The sequence below is a fragment of the Macaca nemestrina genome, chromosome 7, assembly GCF_043159975.1.
Source record: "Macaca nemestrina isolate mMacNem1 chromosome 7, mMacNem.hap1, whole genome shotgun sequence".
NCBI classification, from domain to species: domain Eukaryota; kingdom Metazoa; phylum Chordata; class Mammalia; order Primates; family Cercopithecidae; genus Macaca; species Macaca nemestrina.
In genome coordinates, this window is record NC_092131.1 from 68,857,912 (window position 1) to 68,880,395 (window position 22,484).

The window sequence follows — 22,484 nt, forward strand, 5'->3', positions numbered from 1 at the left end:
GGCACAGTTTGCCAACCTCTGCTTAAAACCATTATAAAGAAAAAAATGAGAAATAAAGCTAATTTAATATAATTAAAGGCATGACATAAAAAATCAACTAAAAAACCATCAACGCTGCTTCATGATAATATTCCACATTGAATTAAGACCTATTTTCTATGACCTTTTTAATTTAAAATGATTCGTTATTGGATTATTCCAACTGGATTTTAAATACTATAATAAACATACCTCTGATATTTGTGATCCTTCAACAAACTTGTTAAAGAAAAATAAACCAAAAGATTCAAAGATTTTAATGCAGGCCAAAATAAAAGCAGAACAAATACATACTACATTACAGTGATTTAAAAACTTGTTTATACATATTACCCCAAATTTGACTATTTCATTACAGGAATTCCCTGACCTGATTCAAAATTACTCTATTGGTTTGATTTTATCTACAGATTCAGCTATCATATTTTTTTAATTGCATTACATTATAGTTTGAATTCAATTATGATTACTATTACTGAAAATACCATGCTCAAAAATTACTAAAATTGAAGATTTTCCAAAATATTGAATGCAGCTAAAAATTCAGAAAATTTTACTCCTATAATTCATTACCTTGAAAATAAATTGGTGTGTAATATTTTATCCTCAATATTATGAAGCTTGAGTAAATGTCTTTGCTACCTACTTTTTGCTCTTCTGTTAGCATGCCAAATGCCTTCTAAAATTCTTTTATCAAACTAATAAATTACTACTGGGAGAGTAGTTAAGACAGAGAGTCAGCAAATAAAATATAATTTCAACAACTTCTTGAAGACAGTAACAGACAACAAGTGAAGAAAATATCAAGAAACTTATTTAGAATCCAATTTATAACTTCCTTTGGACTCTACTAGAAAATTCTGAATCATAACACATAAGAGTTTCTGATGATTACGGACAGCAGTGATTGAGAACTGCCACACCGTACTGGACACTTATCAAAGGTACAAGGTCTACTGTTTTCTATTTTAATATTTGCAGATGCAGGGGTCCTCTGCTATCCTTTGTCACTACTCTGCTTTTTACAAGACGTCCATATCTAAACAGTAGTTAAGGCATTCCCATCACTTACCCTAATCTGTCTTAGTTTAGCTAAATTACAAATTACCATACTTTCCTTCCTTAAAATTAACCAAATCACACTTGGCTCAGGAAAGCCTACTTTAAGCATTATCTTCCCAGACTCCTTATTCAGTGACATCATGTTGGTAGCTTGAAACTGGCCATGGTGGAAGTATTCATACTACAGTACTCAGCAAATGGCTACAAGTAAGGCTGCTTTTTTAAAAAAAGTTGTTAAACATTTACCAACGGACCATTACTTACAACATAAGCCTCTGGCCTAATTCTAGTTAGCTCTTAATATCCTCAAGATAAAAGTAAAGGCAAATACTGTCATAATTTACGTAAGTTCTTGTTGCCAACTATTCCTAAGTTTGTAAAAATGAATCCTATTTCTCCTTTCCAGAGCAAATTGAGTCAAAAAAGGAATGATCACCTTAATACATTTCCCAGGAATGATAGAATGAAGTTTCTATATAGCTCCTGATTCCTTGACCATAAACATGCCTGACTCAAAACAAGTTAGCAATAAAAGCTCAAATTTTTATAATATTTTATGCTACCTACTATTGTCCCATTTCCTATATTAATTTTCTTCTTAAGTTTTAACATCCAGAGATGCTCTTTCACATTTCTTTCAAACAGTTAGTTTTCAGACGACACATTTTTAAAGTTTTTGTTATTTAGTATTTTTTCCCCAGCTTTTAAATTATAGCATTTGATTTTTTACCTCCAAACTTTGTGCTTCTGTTGCCTCCTTCTCAAAACTGGCATCCTTTAAAGATGACTCTACTTCATAGCCTTCATACTGAAACAAAGCAACAGCACAAGTAAAAACTCTACCAATTTTATTCTAAATCTTGTCTGGATAGATGCCTAAGAAGCAGACAGAATCCATTTCCACATGTACGTTAAGTTTACTTGGATTTACTTAGCTTTAAGTTTTTCAAATCTGACCACTATAACAATGCCAGAGCAGCTAACACATCGCAGACGACTAGCTCAGGCAACAAATGTCAGAACTTCACTTGTAAGAGTAAAGTCTGCTTCTCAGAGAACATAGGACTATAACTCATATTAGCATCTTTTACTAAAAATGAGGTTAAAATTCTAATGGTAAGATTGTACTAAAGATTATCCAAAGATTTACTCGAAGAGCGTATTTTTATGTAAGCTGTCTAATTATGGCCACAACAAGTAAACCCTTTCTTTAAGCCTATTCATTAAACAGAAATTTATAGTAACTGACCATCAAAACTTTTCACTTTTAATTCATACCATACAACAAATAAAGCAAGTGGGGAATATAAAAATCTATAAAAGGTAGGGAATAGCCATCAAAAAATGAAAAGAACAATAAAAGACATAATGCTATAACATTTGGCAAAATGCACTTCAATTATTCCAAAAAAAAGTGATTAAATTGAAGACTAGGTTGTTCTGGATCCACCTTTCTGGCAAGAACAAGAAAAGCTTGATGAAAATACTTAAAAAAACAAAACAAAACAAAACAAAACAGTATCTGTCTGAAAGCCTCAGAAAGCTATCAAAACAGTGAGAATTTGTGAGAGGAGTGGGAAACCCCAGAAAGGCAAGTCTAGTATTTGGCATGTCTATTCCTCCTAGAAGAAGAGGCTGATGGGCTAAGAAACTCAGCAGAGATTTCAGGAGAATCGAAGCTGAGAAAAAAAACTTGGAGTTCAAGACCTGCCAACTCGGATGAACCCTGTCCTTGGCTAAACAACGACCTGTCCAAAGATATTCTACCCCAGAATGTCCAGGTGTGATAAAGGATCTTAGGATGGAAAGAGCACCCAGAATTATTTTGGTGGGCCCAATATAATGCCAGGGGTCCTTATAAGGAGGAGGCAAGAGAACCAAACTTAGAAAAAAGTGATATGATATGAAGATAGAAGCAGGAATTGGGGTGATGTAGTTATGAGCCAAGGAATGTTGGTAGACTCCATATAAGAGACACAACACAGATTCTATCCTAGAACATTGCATAAAGAAACAGACTTGCTGCTATCTTAATTTCTGCCCCTAACATTGGTTTTAAGGCTGGGTATGGTAGCTCATGTCTGTAATCGCAGCACTTTGGGAGGCCAAGGGGGGAGGGTTACTTGAGGCCAAGAGTTCAAGGCCAGCCTGGGAAACATAGTGAGATCCCATCTCTACAACAAAATAATTTTTAAAAGATTAGTTCTAGACTTCTGACCTTCAAAATTGTAAGAGAATAAATGTGTGTTGTTTTACAGCACTAGGTTTGCAGTAATTTGTTACAGCAATAAAAGGAAATTAATATCCTTACCAAGCAAAACTGGTACCTTGGATGGGCGCAGTGGCTCACACCTGTAATCCCAGCACTTTGGGAGCCCGGATCACAAGGATCACGAGATCAGGAGTTCAAGACCAGCCTAGGCAACATGGTTAAACTCTGTCTCTACTAAAAATACAAAAATTTGCTGGGCGTGGTGATGTGTGCTTGTAATCCCAGCTATTCAGGAGGATGAGGCACAAGAATCACTTGAGTCCAGGAGGCAGAAGTTGCAGTGAGCCAAGATCATGCCACTGCACTCCAGCCTGAGTGACATAGCAAGACTGTCTCAAAAAACAAAGGAGAAAAAAAAAGAAAAAAAACCTGCCTACCTTCTAACAAAGTCGAAACCAAAAACAGACTAATCCTCTGAACTGAGGCCCCGCTTCCAAATATCTCCATCTGTTATTAAAGTAATCTGACTCCCAACAAAGAAAAGTCCAGGAAGAGATGGCTTCATGGCTGAATTTTACCAAATTTTCAAAGTAGAATTATTACCAATACTTCTTAAACTCTTCCAAGAAAAACAACAGGAAGGAATATTTCCTAACACATTTTGAGTCCAGCATCACTGTGATACCTAAGCCAGACCAAGAAATCACAAAAAACAAATAAACAACCAAACCTAGAGGTCAATATCTCTGATAAACACTGATGCAAAAATCCTAAATAAAATATCAGCAAATTGAAATTAACAATACATCAAAAAGATTATGCATTGTGATCAAGTGGGATGTATCCTTGGCATGCAAAGCCAGTTTAATATATGCAAATCAGCCAGGCACAGTGGCTCACGCCTGTAATCCCAGCACTTTGGGAGGCCGAGGCAGGCGGATCACGAGGTCAGGAGTTCCAGACCATCCTGGCCAACATGGTGAAACCCTGTCTCTACTAAAAAATACAAAAATTAGCCAGGCACCTGTAGTCCTAGCTACTCAGGTGGCTGAGGCCAAAGAATCACTTGAACCTGGGAGGCGGAGGTTGCAGTGAGCTGATATCGCGCCATTCCACTCCAGCCTGGGTGACAGAGTGACTCCATCTCAAAAAAAATAAAAATAAAAATAAATATATATATATATATAAAAAAAATATCAATTAATGTGATACATCACATTCACAGACTAAAAGACAAAAACCACATGATCATACCAATTGACACAGAAAAAAACATTCAACAAAGTTCAACATCCATGTTTTTTTTTCTTTTGAGAGATAGGTTCTCACTATGTCGCCCAGGTTGGACTTGAATTCCTGGGCTCAAGCCATCCTCCCACCTCAGGTTCCCAAGTAGGTGGGACTATAGGCACACACCCTCACGTCCAGCCCAACATCATTTCTTGATTTAAAAAACCCTTAACAGTTTAAGTATAGAAACAAAGTTCTGGCCAGGTGTGGTGGCTCATACCTGTAATCCCAACACTTTAGGAAGTCTAAGGAGTCTGAGACCAGCCTGGGCAACATGGAAAAACCCAGTCTCTAAACAAAAATACACAAATTAGCCAGGCTTGGTGTTGCACACACCTCTAGTCCTAGCTACTCTAGCAAGGCTAAGGTGGAAGAATCACTTGACCCCAGGAGGTTGAAGCTGCAGTGAGCCATGAGCATGCCACTGCACTCCATCCTGGGCAACAAAGTGAGACCTTGTCTCAAAAAACTAAATAATAGTGGCTCATGCCTGTAATCCCAGCACTTTGGGAGGCCAAGGCAGGCAGATCACAAGGTCAGGAGATCAAGACCATGCTAGCCAACATGGTGAAACCCCATCTCTACTAAAATACAAAAAAATCAGCCGGGTGTAGTGGGGCACACTTGTAGTCTCAACTACCCAGGAGGCTGAAGCAGAATTGCTTGAACCCAGGAGACAGAGTTGCAGTGAGCTGAGATCACGCCACTGCACTCCAGTCTGGTGAAAGAGCAAGACTCCATCTTAAAAAAAAAAATAAATAATAATAAAATTTTTAAAATAATGAAAAAAATAAAAAGAAAAAATAAAAAGAAATAAAGTTCCTCAACATAACAAAAGCCATTTATGAAAAACTTACAGCAAATATCATCATCAGTGGGGAGAAACTGAAACCTTTTCCACTAAGATCTGGTACAAAGCAAGGATGCCCAGAATCAACACTTCTATTCAAAACAGTACTGGAAGGGCTGGGTGCGGTGGCTCACACCTGTAATCCCAGCACTTTGGGAGGCTGAGACAAGCGGATCACTTGAGCCCCAGAGTTTGAGACCAGCCTGGGTAACTTGGCCAAACACCATCTCTACAAAAAAAACACAAGCGTGGTGGCACACGCCTGTAGTCCCAGCTACTTGGGAGGCTAAGGTGGGAGAAACACCTGAACCTGGAAGGCTGAGGCTCCAGTGAGCCATGACCATGCCACTGCACTCCAGCCTGGGCAACAGCGTGAGACCTTGTCTCAAAAAACAAAAACAAAATAGCACTGGAAGTACTATCAAGAGCAATTAGACAAGAAAAAGAAATAAAAGGCCTGGTACAGTGGCTCATGCCTATAATCCCAACACTTTGGGAAGCCAAGGTGGGCAGATCACTTGAGGTCAGGAGTTCAAGACCAGCCTGTCCAACATGGTGAAACCCTGTCTTTACCAAAAAATACAAAAAAAAAAAAAAAAGCCAGGCATGGTGGTGCACACCTGCAATCCCAGCAATTTGGGAGGCTGAAGTGGGAGAATCACTTGAACCCAGGAGGTAGAGGTTGCAGTGAGCTGAGATCACACTGCTGCACTCCAGCCTGGGCAACAGAGTGAGACCCTGTCTCAAAAAAAAAAAAAAAAAAAAAAACGGAAAGAAGGAAAGAAGGAAGGAAGAGAAGGATAAAAGATATCCAAATCAGAAAAGTAAAATTATCTGTTTGCAGATGATATGATCCTATATGTAGAAAACCCAAAAGATGTCATCAAAAATACAGATCTAACAACTGAATTCAGTAAAGATGCAGGATATAATATCAAAACAAAGCTATGTCATTTCTATACACAAATAACGGCCTAGCCAAAAAAGAAACCTAGAAAACAATCCTATTTACATAGCATCAAAAAAATAAAATAAAATACTTAGGAACAAATTCAACCAAGGAGGTGAAAGATCTATACACTAAAAAGTATAAAACATTGATGAAAGAAATTGAAGAGCACACAAAGAAATGGAAAGGCAGCCAAAATCTCAATGGCATTCTTCACAGAAATTTTTTTAATCTAAACATGGAATAGCAAAAGATCCCAAAGAGTCAAAGCAATTCTGAGAAAAACAGAGTTAGCAGCATCAGACTAACTGATTTTAAATTATATTCCAAAGCTGTAGTAATAAAAACAGTGTGGTGCCAGTATAAAAACAAATACACAGACCAGTGGAACAGAACAGAGAGCCCAGAAATAAATCCAAACAGATATGGTCAAATTTTCAAGAGGGCACCAAGAATACACAATGCAGAAAGAATAGTCTCTTCAACAAATGGAACTGAGAAAACTGGATTTCACATGCAAAAGAATGAAATTGAAGTCTTATTTTATACAATACATAGAAATCAATTCAAAGTGGACAAAAGACGTAAACATAAAACCTGAAACTACAAAACTCCTAAAAGAAAACACAGGGAAAAAGCTCCCTGACACTGGCCTTGACAATAATTTATTGAATATCACATCAAAAACTTAGGCTACAAAAGCAAAAAATAAGTGAACAGGACTACATCAAACTAAAAAGCTTTTGCACAGCAAAAGAAACAATAAAATGAAAGTTCCTTTGAGGCGAAGCTGCAAGGTAAAAAAAAATAAAAATATACATAAGTAAACACAATAAAAAGGCAACCTACAGATTGAGAAAAAATATATCAGATAAGGGGTTAATATTCAGTATTTTAAAAGACCTCATACAACTCAACAGCAAGCAAACATATAACCTGATTAAAAAACAGGCAAAGGACTTAGGTATTTCTCTGAAGATGACATAAAAATGGCCAACACTATGTGAAATGGTGTTCAACACCACCAATCATCAAGGAAATGCAAATCAAAAACACAATGAGATATTACCGTATATCTGTTAGAATAGCTATTACCAAAAAGACAAGTGAGACGACAAATATTTGTGAAGTTATGGAGAAAAGGGAACCCTCATACAACAAACCTCGAAGATGCAAGTTTACCTTTGTAACAAATCTGCACTTGTACCCCCGAACTGAAAATAAAAGTTACAAAAAAAAAAAAGAGAGAGAACCTTTTTTCTAGACAAGAAAAGAGAAAGGCATAGAGCAGGTCCTTTGTCCTTTGAATTACATTGTTTTCTTCAACATTGTTTCATTATAACATTGATGAGGGGGAAAAAACTGAGTTCAGTATATACATTGTTTCACTTAAAGTCAATTTTCAAGAAACTATCAAGGACATTGAAGGCTTGCCGTACGTACACTATTGGCAGGGATGTAGACTGGCACAGTCATTATAGAAAATAGTATGGAGACTCCTAAAGAAATTTAAAATAGAGCTACTATATCCAGCAAGCCTTCTTCCAGATATATATCCGAAAAAAATGAAACTGGCACCTTGTACAGATAGCTGCACGCCCATGTTCACTGCGGCATTATTCACAGTAGTCAATATGGAGACAACCTAGGTATCTATCAATGAACAAATGAATAAAGAAACTGTGGTATATATTTACAATGGAATATTATTCAGCCATAAAAAGGAGATCCTGCCATTTGTTACAACATGGATGGACCTAGAAGGCATTTTGCTAAGTAAAACAAGTCATATATAGAAAGAAAACTATTGCATGATCTCACTTACATGCGAAATTTTTGTAAAGGTCAAATAGAGACAGAGAATAAAACAGTGGTTAGCAGTGTTGGGTGGGAGGGAGGAAACAGAGACATGTAGGTCAAAATATACAAAGTAGAAAATATGGCCGGGCATGTTGGCTCACGCCTGTAATCCCAACACTTTGGGAGGCTGAGGCAAGAGGATCATTGAGCCCAGGAGTTTGAGACTGTCCTGGGCAACATAGGGAGACCCCATCTCTACAAGAAATTTAAAAATCAGGCAAACATGTATCATGTGCCTGTAGCCGCAGCTACTCAGGAGTCTGAGGTGGGAGGATTACTTGAGCCCAGGAGATAGAGGCTGCAATGAACCAAGATCATGCCACTGCACCCCAGCCTGGGTGACAGAATGAGACCCTGTTTCAACAAAAGAAAAGAAAACATGTGGGATGAACAAGTTAAAAGATGTCAACTGAGTTCCATAGTTAATAATAGCGTATTGCATTCAGGATTTTTGTTAAATGAGTACATTACAGCTGCCCTTCGGGGGTGGGTGGGCAGGGAATGGGTAACTATGAGAGATGAAGAATACGTTAATTTGTTTCACTATAGTAACCATTTTACTATATATGTATCTCAACATGTTTATACCTGAAATATATAAAATAAAACTTATTTTACAAAAAAGAAACTCAAAGTTATCTGAAATTTCTATACCTTAAGTATATACAATAAAACTTATTTTACAAAAAAGAAATTCAAATAAATAAAGTTATCTAAAATTTCTAATGTCCCTAGCCTAGCTGCCTATGAAAAGCAATAGTAAATCCTCACTGAAGAGAGATGACAGCACCCACAGCTTCAAAATTATCTCTATAATTTTTATTATATTATCACTGACAGCTGATATAAAATAACCTGGCATTCAAGAGGACAAGACTTGACCAAGAAACAAGAGAAAAAAATGAGCACCAGAAACAGACTACTGGATAATGCCGTAGACATTAAAACAGGAGAGCACATTTCTCAGCAGGTGTCTGAAAATCAGAAAATAAAAATAACACATAAATAAATAAAATGAGAGCATAGGCCAGGTGTGGTGGCTCATGCCTGTAAGCCAGTACTTTGGGAGGCCGAGGCGGGTGGATTGCCTGAGCTCAGGAGTTTGAGACCAGCTTGAGCAACACAGTGAAACCTGTCTCTACTAAAATATAAAAAATTAGCCAGGCATGGCAGCATGTGCCTGTAGTCCCAGCTACTTGGGAGGCTGAGGCAGGAGAATCGCTTAAACCTGGGAGGCAGAGACTGCAGTGAGCCGAGGTCGCTCTACTGCACTCCACTCCAGCCTGGGTGACAGAGGGAGACTCCGTTTCCAAAAAACAACCAAACCAAACCAAAACAAAACAAAGAGAGCATAATGTGTAAATGGAATTAAAAAATAGTATTGTACCAGAGAAAAAGAACTACAAAAAGAGCCACAATAAAACTGCAGAACTGAAAAAGGCAAGAGATGAAATTAAGGTCTCAATGGATGGTTTAAAAGACGATTAGACATAAATGAACACAATTGGTAACATGGAAGTTAAAGAAGAACATGGCTAGACTGAAGTGTGGGCAAACAAAAAGATGGAAATCCCAGAAAAGAACATAAGAGACAGATAAGAAATAACAAAAAGTTAAAATACCCATTTTTATAGTCCCAGAAAGAAAGAAGAAAAAAGGGCAAAAACAGTATGTGGAAAAGTAACAATCAAGAGCGTTTCAAAACTAACAGAAGGTAGAGCACGGTGGCTCACAGCTGTAATCCCAGCACTTTAGGAAGCCAAGGCGAGAAGATTGCTTCAACCCAGGAGTTCGAGACCAGTCTGGGCAACATGGCAAAACCCCATCTCTACAATAAATTTTTAAAAATTAGCTGGACATGGTGGCACATGCCGGTAGTCCCATACTCAGGAGGCTGAGGTGGGAGGATCACCTGAGTCCAGGAAGCGGAGGATGAAGTGAGCCAAGATCACACACCACTGTACTGCAGCCTGGACAACAGAGAGAGACACTGTCTCAAGAAAAAAAAAAAACTAAACTAATAAAAGACATTAAGCCACAGATTCTAGAAGCATCATAAATCCCAATAAGGATAAACAGAAAAAAAAAAACACACCCAGACAAATCATAGTAACACTGCTGAAACCCAAACATAAAGAAAAAATGATAAAAATAGCCAGAAGGGTTTTTTTTTTTTTTTTTGAGAGGGAGTCTCGCTCTGTCACCCAGGATGGAGTGCAGTGGTGTGATCTCAGCTCACTGCAAGCTCCGCCTCCCGGGTTCACACCATTCTCCTGCCTCAGCCTCCCGAGTAGCTGGAACTACAGGTACCCACCACCACACCTGGCTAATTTTTTTTGTGTTTTTAGTAGAGACAGGGTTTCACCATGTTAGCCAGGATGGTCTTGATCTCCTGACCTCATGATAGACCTGCCTCAGCCTCCCAAAGTGCTGGGATTACAGGCGTGAGCCACCATGCTCGGCCGGTTTCTTATCTTATACAGTTAAACTATACTACCTGCCCTAATGACTTACCAATTCCAATAATACTTACTGAAGAGAAATGAAAATACATGCCCACAAAAAAAATAATAATAAAATAAACTTGTAGAAGAATGTTCACAGTAACTTTATTCATAATAGCCAAGAACTATAAATTAACCATACCAGATACTAAGACTTATTATAAAACTACAGGATATAAAAAAGTATGTTATTGGCAAAAAACAAACAAGAAAAAGCCCAACAAAAAGGAAGATTTAACAGAAACAGACTCACATATATTCAGTGACTTAAGAAGATGACACTACAGAACAACAGAGAAAAGATGGTCCTTCCAATAAATGGCATTGGTTAACTCGACACGACACACACACACACCCTCGACTGCACCATCACAGATCTGATTTCAAATGGATCAAAGACTATTATGGACTGAATTGTGTCCCCACAAATTCATATGTTGAAGCTCCAACCCCAGTACCTCAGAATGTGACTGTGTTTGGAGACAAGGCCTTTGGAGGTGGTCAAAATAAAATAAGGTTGTTAGAGTGGGCCCTAATCCAGTCTGACTGCTGTCTTTAGGAAAAGAGAACATTTGGATACACAAACAGATACCAGAAATGTGCACATGTAGAGGACGTGTTTGTGTGCTCGACCTCATCAGTCAGGAAAACTCAAAAGGAAAGCACAAGGAGACACCATTGTATACCTACTACAACGGTTAAAATTAGTAAGACTGGTTAAGTGTTGAATATGAAGAGCAAGAGAACTCTCATACTCTGCAAAGAAAGCATTCATAATCTTAAATTTACACAGAAGTACCTACAGTGAGAAGTATAAAGTTCTCTGACTCTAACATGAATATTGTTTTCAAAAATATCTTACCTCTTTTTGAACAAGGCTAAATTTTTCAAGTAGTTTACATTTTTCTTCAATTAGTCCAGAAAGTGTTACAGCAAGCTTTTTCTCTCTTCCTAAAAGAGTCAAGTCAATATTATCATGAGTAAATTATTATAAGTGTTTACATCACAACGAGAGTTAAAGCAGAAAAAAGAACTTACCCACATAAAGCCGACTCCTAACCTGAAACAAATTTTTAACAAAAATTACATTAAAACAAATACACTCTCAAATAAATCAATTTATTTAACTTCTGCCAACTTAAAAATACAGGTTTCTTATTGCCTTAGTATAAATACAAGCCAAAAGTATCCTGTTTCCAATGAGAAAATAAATGCTCCTTTTGTTTTTTTTTGTTTTTTTTTTTGAGACAGAGTTTTGCTCTGTCACCCAGGCTGGAGTGCAATGACATGATCTCAGCTCACTGTAACCTCCGCCTCCCGGGTTCAAGCGATTCCTCTGCCTCAGCCTCCTGAGTAGCTGAGATTACAGGCACCCACCACCATGCCCAGCTAATTTTCATATTTTTAGTAGAGACAGGGTTTCACCATGTTGGCCAGGCTGGTCTAGAACTCCTGACCTCAGGTGATCCACCTGCCTGGGCCCCCAAAAGTGTGGGGATTACAGGCGTAAGCCACCACACCCAGCCGAAATACTACTTATTAAAGACTCCCTATTGAAGATTCACATTGTGAATTAGCATATTAAAATGCTCTGAAATAACTTTAAAGATACTTGCAACCCATTGCTCCCCAAACATATTTGACCCTAAAAAAATAATTTCAAGAAGCTCCTATTATCATATCCCCTGATGCTAATATCCTAAATAAAACAGTCTGAGAAATGTTACCATAGGGCCATAGATCTGAACTGACTAAAGAAACGGTAAACCAAACCTTCTTCTTCCTTAACCTCTGTCTCAAATAATGAAGCACGGGGGAATTCATTTGTAAAAGGATCAGCCTTAGGGTTGAGGTAACACAAACAAGTAGAAAAGAAACGAGGACTTCAATCATCTACGGAATATGGATAGAGATAAAATTAAAAGGGAAAACCTTTAAAAGACAAGATACTCTAAAATGAGCATAGATGAAGAATAGATTTCAGTTCCTCAGATTAAGAAACTCTCTCAAAAGGTATAGAAAACGATAAAGAAATTAAAAAATAGAAGTTAAGAGATAGGGAAGTCAGAAGTAGAAGGGCCAACATCTGAAAAATAGCAGTCCCAAAAATGCATTAAAAATTTCCCAAAATTAGGCCAGGCATGGTGATTAACGCCTATAATCCCAGCACTTTGGGAGACTGAGGCAGGCAGATCGCTTGAGGCCAGGAGTTCTGAGCAACACAGTGAAACCCATCTCTACAAAAAAAATACAAAAATTAGCCAGGCATACTAGTGCGCACCTGTAGTCCCAGCTACTCAGGAGGCTGAGGCAAGAGAATGGCTTGAGCACAGGAAGCAGAGATTGCAGTGAGCCGAGATCGTGCCACTGCACTCCTGCCTGGGCGAAAGGAGTGAAACCCTGTCTCAAAAATAAATAAAATTTCCCAGAATTTAAAAAAAGATGAAGCTGGGCAGAGTGACATGGACCTGTGTAGTCACAACTACTCAGAAAGCTGAGACAGGATAGCTTAAGCCCAGGAGTTTGAGGCTGTACTGCACTATAATTGCATCTATGAATAGCAACTGCACTATAGCCTAGGCAACATAGTCAGACCCCATCTCTTTAAATATATATATAATATATATATAAATATGTGATATATATGAAAAATCTTACATTAAAAGATCTCAGTCAAGCATGGTGGCTCACACCTATAATCCCAAGACTTTGGGAGGCCCAGGCAGGAGGATCGCTTGAGCCCAGGAGTTTGAGACCAGCCTGAGCAACATGAGACCCTCATCTCTTTTTTTTATTTTTGAGACAGGGTCTCTCTCCATCACCCAGGCTGGAGTGCAGTGTTGCAATCATGGCTCACTGCAGCCTCAACTTCCCAGGCTCAGGCAATCCTCCCACCTCAGCCTTCTGAGTGAGACCACAGACGGGTGTCCTCATGTCCAGCTAATTTTTGTATTTTTTGTAGTGATGGGGTCTCACCATACTGCCCAGGTCACAAACTCCTAAGCTCAAGTGATCTGTCTGCCTTGGCCTCCCAAAGTGCTAGGATTAGAGGTGGGAGCCACAGCACTGGGCCTGACTCTCGTTCGTGATCCTCATCTCTAAAAAAAAAAAAAAAAAAAAAAAAACTCTGAATCCTTATGTAGTTTCTAACTTGTTTCCTTAAAATAACAAATAAGTAAGTTTCTCATATTATTTGTTCAGCCCAGTGACAGAATGAACATTCTCTTAGTATAGCACTGGTTACTTACCGATCTAAAACTTCTCCACAAAAAAAAGATAACAGCAAAAAATCCAACAACAGCTGCACATACCACCAATTCCCATGGAAAACCGTAAGAATCTGGTCTCATACCTTCAGGCAATGCTGCCACAACCTTCAAGATAAAGAAAAGTTAAGTTCTTAAAAATGTACTTTTGATAAAAACATTGATTACAAACATAGGTACAAGTTTATGTGGTCAACACAAAATGGGCTACCAGACTAACATGGAAACAGAAGGTATCAGAGCACATTTTTTTGGCAACTTTCAATCACTATCACCACGTAAAGAACAGCAGTATGGTGAAATGCAATTTTCTTCAAATTGGAGTTCTACAGAGGTGCCTTAAAGCTTCCAAGGATGAGAATAAGAGAAGGCCAGAGAAAGAAACTGAGTGACCTGGGGTTCAGGTACTCTTACCCTGATTTCAACCAGTTTAGGTTTTATCTGTAGAGTATAATCAGTTCCCCAATATACAACTTCCTTACAGGAAGAAAAAATCAATTTGCAGCTTTAAAAATAAAAACTTTGATTCAAAGTCGGCCTGGGCAACAAAGTAAGACCTGTCTCAAAAAAAAAAAAAAAAAGAGTTTTGAACGCCACTGATAGAGCTTTGGGTTTGGAGTTTGAATCTCTCCACCCTACCTCTGCGGGTCCCTTCTCTTATGTGTAATGAAAATAATGCTGTTTGAACATGCCAGATAGGTGTCCAATAAAGGGTAATTATTTCTATTATCTCCTCCAAAGGTCCTGATCTTCTGACCATGGCCTTTCCACATTACTTCTCCCCACAGCAGACCTTCAGCATAACACAGCCTAAGGCTTTTGCTGTTGCTTCTATATTTCACCTTTCTCTGGGTCAGTTCATTACTCATCCTTACCTAATGGGGTTATTCTGCTCTTTGTTACCAGGCCCAAGATATCACTCGATCAAAAAGAAAAGGGGAAAGGTAAGGTGAAAAAAGAAAAATGCCATTTTAAGAACAAACTGAAGAGGCTGGGCGCGGTGGCTCAAGCCTGTAATCCCAGCACTTTGGGAGGCCGAGACGGGCGGATCATGAGGTCAGGAGATCGAGACCATCCTGGCTGACACGGTGAAACCCCGTCTCTACTACAAAATACAAAAAACTAGCCGGGCGAGGTGGCGGGCACCTGTAGTCCCAGCTACTCGGGAGGCTGAGGCAGGAGAATGGCGTAAACCCGGGAGGTGGAGCTTGCAGTGAGCTGAGATCCGGCCACTGCACTCCAGCCTGGGCCACAGAGCGAGACTCCGTCTCAAAAAAAAAAAAAAAAAAAGAAAGAAAGAAAGAACAAACTGAAGTATGATAGGGTTTGATTCTTTTCAGGCTTTAACCCAAAACATCTATAGTAAATCTTCCTTTTAGGCCCTTTCTGCCTATAAGAACAGTATTTATAGTTATTTTCCTCTCCAAAATCTTGTATAACTCTAATCCAAATATATACTCCTTCCAAAGTACTACTAAAAAATATCCCTTTACCCTGATCTCTGCTTCTGCCTCTCCCTACATTACCCTAGGTACCAGTTCGCAGAAATCTAGTATCATTACAGGCAATTAATGATTTTTAAAAAATACTTATTTTGCCAATGGGGGAAAAAGGCATTCAATACATAATACCAGTGAGAAAAGTTTGCTTCACAGTTTACACATTTTCCAAGCATCTTACTTTTAGCTAACTTAACTAACACATAAGATGCACACTACCTCAAAAATTGTGTAATCAGTATGACTTATGATACTCTAAAAGGCAATTCCAAAAGCATCTCTCAGATCAAACATGTAATTATCTTCAGTGCAATAATATTTCTTTGATTCAATCATATTTTATCAGCTCTTCTCCTCTAAAAGGACATGGTAAATTCTAGTTTAAAGCATTGAGCTAGGACCGGGCGCAGTGGCTCAAGCCAGCACTTTGGGAGGCTAACGCAGGTGGATCACATGAGGCCAGGAGTTCGAGACCAGCCTGGCCAACATGGCAAAACCCTGCCTCTACTAAAAATACAAAAATTAGCCAGGCATGGTGGCAGGCACATGTAGTTCCAGCTACTAGAAAGGCTGAGGTGGGACAATCGCTTGAACCTGGGAGGCAAAGGTTGCAGATCGCGCCACTGCACTCAAGCCTGGGGGACAAAGCAAGACTCTGGACTCTGTCCCAAAAAAAAGGGGGGGGGGATTAAGGAAACATGGAAATTAAGGATTACAAAAAAAAAAAAATTTTTTTTTTAAGTTAAGAAGCATAAGAAATACTTCCTAACTTATTTTATGAGGCTGGTATTTACCCTAAAAGCCAGACAAATACATTACATGAAAAGAAAATCACACACCAATATATCTTATGACTACAGGTGCAAAAATCCTCAAAAACATATTGACAAACCAAATCCAACAACATATAAAAAGGATTATGTACCAAGACCAAGTGGGATTTATCCCAGAAATGCAAGGTTGGTTTAACATACAATAATGTAATAAACCATATTAAAACCTTTTTTTTTTTTTGAGACGAAGTCTCACTCTGTTGCCAAGGCTGGAATACAGTGGCACCATGTAGGCTCACTGCAACCTCCGTCTCGTGGGTTCAAGCAATTCTCCAGCCTCAGCCTCCCGAGTAGCTGGGATTACAGGCACCCACCACCATGCCCAGCTAGTTTTTATATTTTTAGTAGAGATAGGGTTTCACCATGTTGGCCAGGCTGGTCTCAAACTCCTGACCTCAAGTGATCCACCTGCCTTGGCCTCCCAAAGTGCTGGGATTACAAAAAATAAAAATAAAAAAGACTTTAAAAACAAAAAATAAAATAAAACCTTGAGCTGGTTAGATCTGGTAGACAGGAGAAAAGCAAAGAATCTGAGTCTTGGCCAGGTATGGTGGCTCAGGCCTGTAGTCCCAGCACTTTGGGAGGCCGAGGTGGGTGGATCACTTGAGGTCAGGAGTTTGAGACCAGTCTGGCCGACATGGTGAAACCCCATCTCTACCAAAAATACAAAAATTAGCTGGGCATGGTGGCATGAGCCTATAATCCCAGCTACTCGGCAGGCTTGAACCCAGGAGGAGGCTACAGTGAGCCAAGATCGTGCCACTGCACTCCAGCCTGGGTGACAGAGCAAGACTCCATCTCAAAAACAAAAAAAGCAACTGAGTTCTAAAGGATTCATGTCAAATTCATTGCTCTGGTCTAAATTATTCCAGCTTTCTCAAAGAGATTTTCACCCTTAAATTTTATCTACAACATAACACCGTATCTCACAAAAACATAGAAAGAACAACCAAATTTCTCAAATATCAACAAATATAATACAGAATTACATGTAATCTGATAAACTGGAATTTAAAGGGTGATAGGTAACCCCCCCCAAGAGTAACCCTCCATAAAATACGGTAGTGACTAACCACAGAACACTTAAAATCTATTCCATTTCCAAAACGTAAGTACTAAAGGAGTTCAAGATCAAGTAGCTTTAAAAAAAATCAATTAATCAAGTTGATAAAATATACTAAGAATAAACTAAAATTGTTTTTCATCTAATCTCAAACACGATATATATTAATAACAAAAAGAATGTCAAAATGCAGGCCCTGTAAATACTTGATTAAAACACAAAGTTCCATGAAGGTACACCTCTCCAAGATAAAATATTAACACCAATTACTCTTAAACTATTCCCAAACATATAGGAGGAAGAAATACTTCCTAACTTATTCTATGAGGCCAGTATTTACCCTAAAAGCCAGACAAATACATCACAAGAAAAGAAAATCACACACCAATACATCCTACGACTACAGATGCAAAAATCCTCAAAAACATATTGACAAACCAAATTCAACAACATATAAAAAGGATTATATACCATGACCAAGTGGGATTTATCCCAGAAATGCAAGGTTGGTTTAACATACAATAATGTTATAAACCATATTAAGAAAATGAAGAGAAAAAAGAAACACATGATCATCTCAACAGACACAGAAAAAGCATTTGACTACATCTAGCACCCTTTCATAATCAAAACATTCAACAAAAATTAGCCAAGCATGGTGTCACATGCCTGTAGTCCCAGCTACTCAGAAAGCCAAGGCGGGAGAATCATCTGAGCCCAGGAAGTTGAGACGGCAGTGAATCATGATCATGCCACTGCACTCCGGCCTGGGAAACAGAGTGAGGCCCTGTCCCAAACAAACAACAACAAAACAAAACACACTCAACAAAGTACGATTTGAGGGAATTTCCTCAACCTGACAAGGAACATCTATGCAAAACCTACAGTTAACATCATACTTAATGATGGAAAAAAAAAAAAAAGCTTTTCTCCTAAGGTCAGGAACAATAACATCCACTCTATCAACATGAATTCAACATTGTAATGAAGGTTCTAGCCAGAGCAATTAGGCAAGAAAAATAAATAAAAGGCATCCAGACTGGAAAGGAAGAAGAAAAACTGTTTGAAGATGACAATGCTATTCTACATAGAGAGAAAATCCTAAAGAACCTATAGAAAAACTATCAAGAGCTAATAAGTTCAGCAAAATAGCAGAATACAAAATCAACATAGAAAAATCAGTTGAATTTCTATACAATAGCAATGAGCAACCTGAAAATGAAATAAAGAAAACATTTCCATATACAATAGCATCAAAAAAGTAAGATTATTAGGAATACATTTAACAAAAGAAGTGCATGCTAAACTACAAAACATTGTGGAAAGAAACTAAGGAAGACCTAAACAAATGTAAAGCCAATCCATGTCCATGGGCTGGAAGACTTCTTTGTTTGAGACAGGGACTGACTCTGTCGCCCAGGCTGGAGTGCAGTGGTGTGATCTTGGCTTACTGCAGCCTCGCCCTACCCAGGCTCAGGTGATCCTCCCATCTCAGCCTCCCAAGCAGCGCAACTACAGGCACACGCCACCTCACCCAACTAATTTTTGTATTTCTTTCAGAGCCAGGATTTTGAGAGTGGCAGGAGGCAGGCAAATGCTTAGGCAGATAGGGTCAGGTCCCTAGTGAAACCCCAACTTCAAGCCAAAGACAGTTTAAAGCTTGAAAGCCAAGCTACAAGTTAAATCCTTAGACCAGATGGAGAACTTGCCCTCTTGCTTGGTGTGCTTTCCTCTGATTGATCCCCATCTTTCACCTATTTTACATATACCTACCCTTTACTAATGTTTTCTTTTTTGGTTTTTTTTTGTTTTTTTTTTTTTGAGATGGAGTCTCACCCTGTCACCCAGGATGGAGTGCAATGGCACAATCTCAGCTCACGGCAACCTCTGCCTCCCGGGTTCAAGCGATTCTCCTGCCTCAGCCTCCCGAGTAGCTGGGATTACAGATACACGCCACCATGCTCAGCTAAATTTTTTTATCTTTAGTAGAGACAGTGTTTCACCATGTTAGCCAGGCTGGTCTCAAACTCCTAACCTCGTGATCCATCCACCTCAGCCTCCCAAAGTGCTGGGATTACAGGCATGAGCCACCGCACCCGGCCTCCTAATCAGTTGTCTACATTGTCATGCCCATCTTTGAGTGGTGTCTTGGCTTTAACCTTTTTGCATACTCACAAACCAGTCAGCATGCACTCCCCATTCTGAGTCCATAAAAGGACCCAGACCCAGCCACACAGGGTGACTTTCCCGCCTTCGGGTAGGGGAACCACCCCCTGCATTCCCTCTTTGCTGACAGCTTTCCTTTCACTTAATAAATACTACTCCGCTCACTCTCCGGGGTCTGCATGCCTAATTCTTCTTGGTTGTGAGACAAGAACTCAGACGTACCTGAGCTAAGGAGACAAAAGACCACAACAGTTTCACCAAGATGCCCAGGCTGGTCTCGAAGTCCTGGGATCAAATGATCTGCTCACCTCGGTCTCCCAAAGTGCTGGGATTATAAGCATGAACCACTGCACCCAGCTTGGAAGAGTTAATATTATTAAGAGCAATACTCCCCAAACTGATCTACAGATTCAATGCAACCCCTATCAAAATTCCAACTGCCTTTTTTGCAGAAATGGACAAATTAAATCTTAAATTCCTAAAACTGAATTCCTAAAGTTTATATAGAAATGCAAGGGACTCCACATAGCCAAAACAATATTGATAAAGAAAAAGAATACTGACAAACAAAAACAACATTGGGGGACTCATACTTCCCTACTGTTTCTTACTACAAAGTTACAATAATCAAGACATTGGGTAAAAAAATGTTTTAAAGATAATGTAGTAATGGCATAGGGACAGACACAGGCCAATGAAATAGAAATGAGAGTCCAGAAATAAAACCTTAAATTTATGGTAAATTATTTTCAATAGTATTGAGACAAATCAATAAGGAAAAAACAGTCCTTTCAAACAAATCATACTAGAATAAGCCAATAAATATACATATGCCAAGGAATGAATCTAGACCCATTCTTCACAACACATATGAAAACAAAATCACTCAAAGTGGATCGAATAACTTCCTGTAAGAGCTAAAACTCTTAGAAGGAAGCATAACTGTAAATCTTTGTAACCTTGTCTTAAGCAACGGTTTCTTAGCTATGGCACCAAAAGCACAAGCAACCAAAGAAGAAAAGATAAATTGGACTCAATCAAAATTTAGAACGCTTATGCTTCAAAGGACACACCAAGAAAGTGAAAAGAAAATGCACAGAATGAGAGAAAATCTTTCTAAATCATTTATCTGATAAGTATCTAGCATCCTAAATGTATAAAGAATGCTTACAACTCAACAATAAAAAGACAACCCATTTTTTAAGTGAGCAAAAGGAAATGAATAGACATTTCTCCAAAGACGATATAAACAATAAGCACATGCTCAACATCATTAGTTACTAGGAAAATACAAATCAAAACAACCATGAGGCCTGGTGTGGTGGCTTGTATCTGTAATACCAGCACTCTGGAAGGCTGAGGTAGGAGGATCCCTTGAGGCCAGGAATTTAAGGTGGCAGTGGGCTATGATCATGTCACTACACTCCAGCCTGGGCAACAAAGCAAGACCCCCATCTCTTAAAAAACAAAACAAACAAACAAACAAAAAAAGTTAAGCCAGGCGCGGTGGCTCACACCTGTAATCCCTGCACTTTGGGAGGCCAAGGCAGGTGAATCACAAGGTTAGGAGATCAAGACGATCCTGGCCAACATGGTGAGGCAGGTGAATCACAAGTTCAGGAGATCAAGACCATCCTGGCCAACATGGTGAAACCTGTCTCTACTAAAAATACATAAATTAGCCAGGTGTGGTGGTTAGTGCCTATAGTCCCAGCTACTCAGGAGGCTGAGGCAGGAGAATCTCTTGAACCTGGGAGGTGGAGGTTGCAGTGAGCCGAGATCACGCCACTGCACTCCAGTCTGGATGACAGAGCGAGACTCGGTCTCAAAATAAAAAAAAAAAGAGTGAAATACCACTCACTTGTACACTCACAAGGGTGACAATTAAAAACAAAAGAAAACAGAAAATCACAAGCATTGAAGAGGATACAGAAAACTGAAACCCTCATAAACGGCTAGTGGGGATGTAAAATGGTGTGACCTCTGTGGAAAACAATTTGGCAATTCTCAAAAAGTTAAACATATGGCAAATATGACTCAGCAATTCCACGCCAGGTACTTACCCAGGAGAACTAAAAACATATATAAAAACTTGTACACATAGCAGTATTATTCGTAACAGCCAAAAAGTATTAATAATCCATATGTCCATCAACTATGACATAAATGGGATATATTCACACAACGGAATATTTTTTCAGCCATAAAAAGAAATGAAGGGCCAGGTGAAGTGGCTCACGCCTGTAATCCCAGCATTTTCGGAGGCCAAGGGGGGCAGATCACTTGAGTCTAGGAGCTCAAGACCAGCCTGGGTAACATGAAGAAATCCTGTCTCTACAAAAAATACAAAAAAATTAGCCAGGCTTGGTGGTATATGCCTGTGATCTCACCTATGCAGGAGGCTGAGGTGGGAGGATCACCTGAGCCAGAGAGGTCTAAGCTACAATGAGCTGAGATCGTGCCACTGCACTCCCCCCGGGTGACAGGCGTGAGACCCTGTCTCAAAAAAAAGAAAGAAAGAAAAAAGAAATGAAGCTCTGTTACATGCTACAACATGGATAGGCCTTGAAAACATGCTAAGTAAAAGAAGCCAAAGGGCCACATAGAGTATGACTACATGACACATGCAGAAGAGACATGTTCATACAGACAGAAAATAGATTAGTGGTTAAGGGATGAGGGATGGGAATTAAGACTGCTAATCAGTACAGAGTTTATTTTCTGGAGTGATAAAAATGTTGAGGAACTGTGCTGACAGTTGCATAACATAGTGAATATACCAAAAACAGCACTGAGGTGGACATTATAAAAGGATTAATTTTATGTTGTGTGAATACATCTCAATACAAAATAATTTTTAAAAACTAAAAAAAATTTTAAAGCAGAAGAGT

General features: G+C 38.9%; 1 protein-coding gene across 17 annotated transcripts in view; it reads right to left on the reverse strand.

The window, feature by feature from the left end:
* Positions 1-22,484, reverse strand: part of LOC105478019 (MIA SH3 domain ER export factor 2) — a 144,750-nt gene that overhangs the window by 87,384 nt on the left and 34,882 nt on the right. For 9 of the 17 annotated variants that reach the window (XM_011734992.3, XM_011734990.3, XM_024791592.2 and 6 more), the window contains 4 exons: positions 14,015-14,140; positions 11,805-11,826; positions 11,629-11,717; positions 1,832-1,909 (listed from right to left, as the gene is read on the reverse strand). In XM_011734992.3, the coding sequence (XP_011733294.2) occupies positions 1,832-1,909; positions 11,629-11,717; positions 11,805-11,826; positions 14,015-14,140 (315 nt within the window). Of the gene's footprint in view, positions 1-231; positions 259-1,831; positions 1,910-11,628; positions 11,718-11,804; positions 11,827-13,742; positions 13,761-14,014; positions 14,141-22,484 lie in introns of those variants that run through there. The other 8 variants (XM_011734991.3, XM_011734989.3, XM_011734996.3 and 5 more) reach the window with 2 other exon arrangements.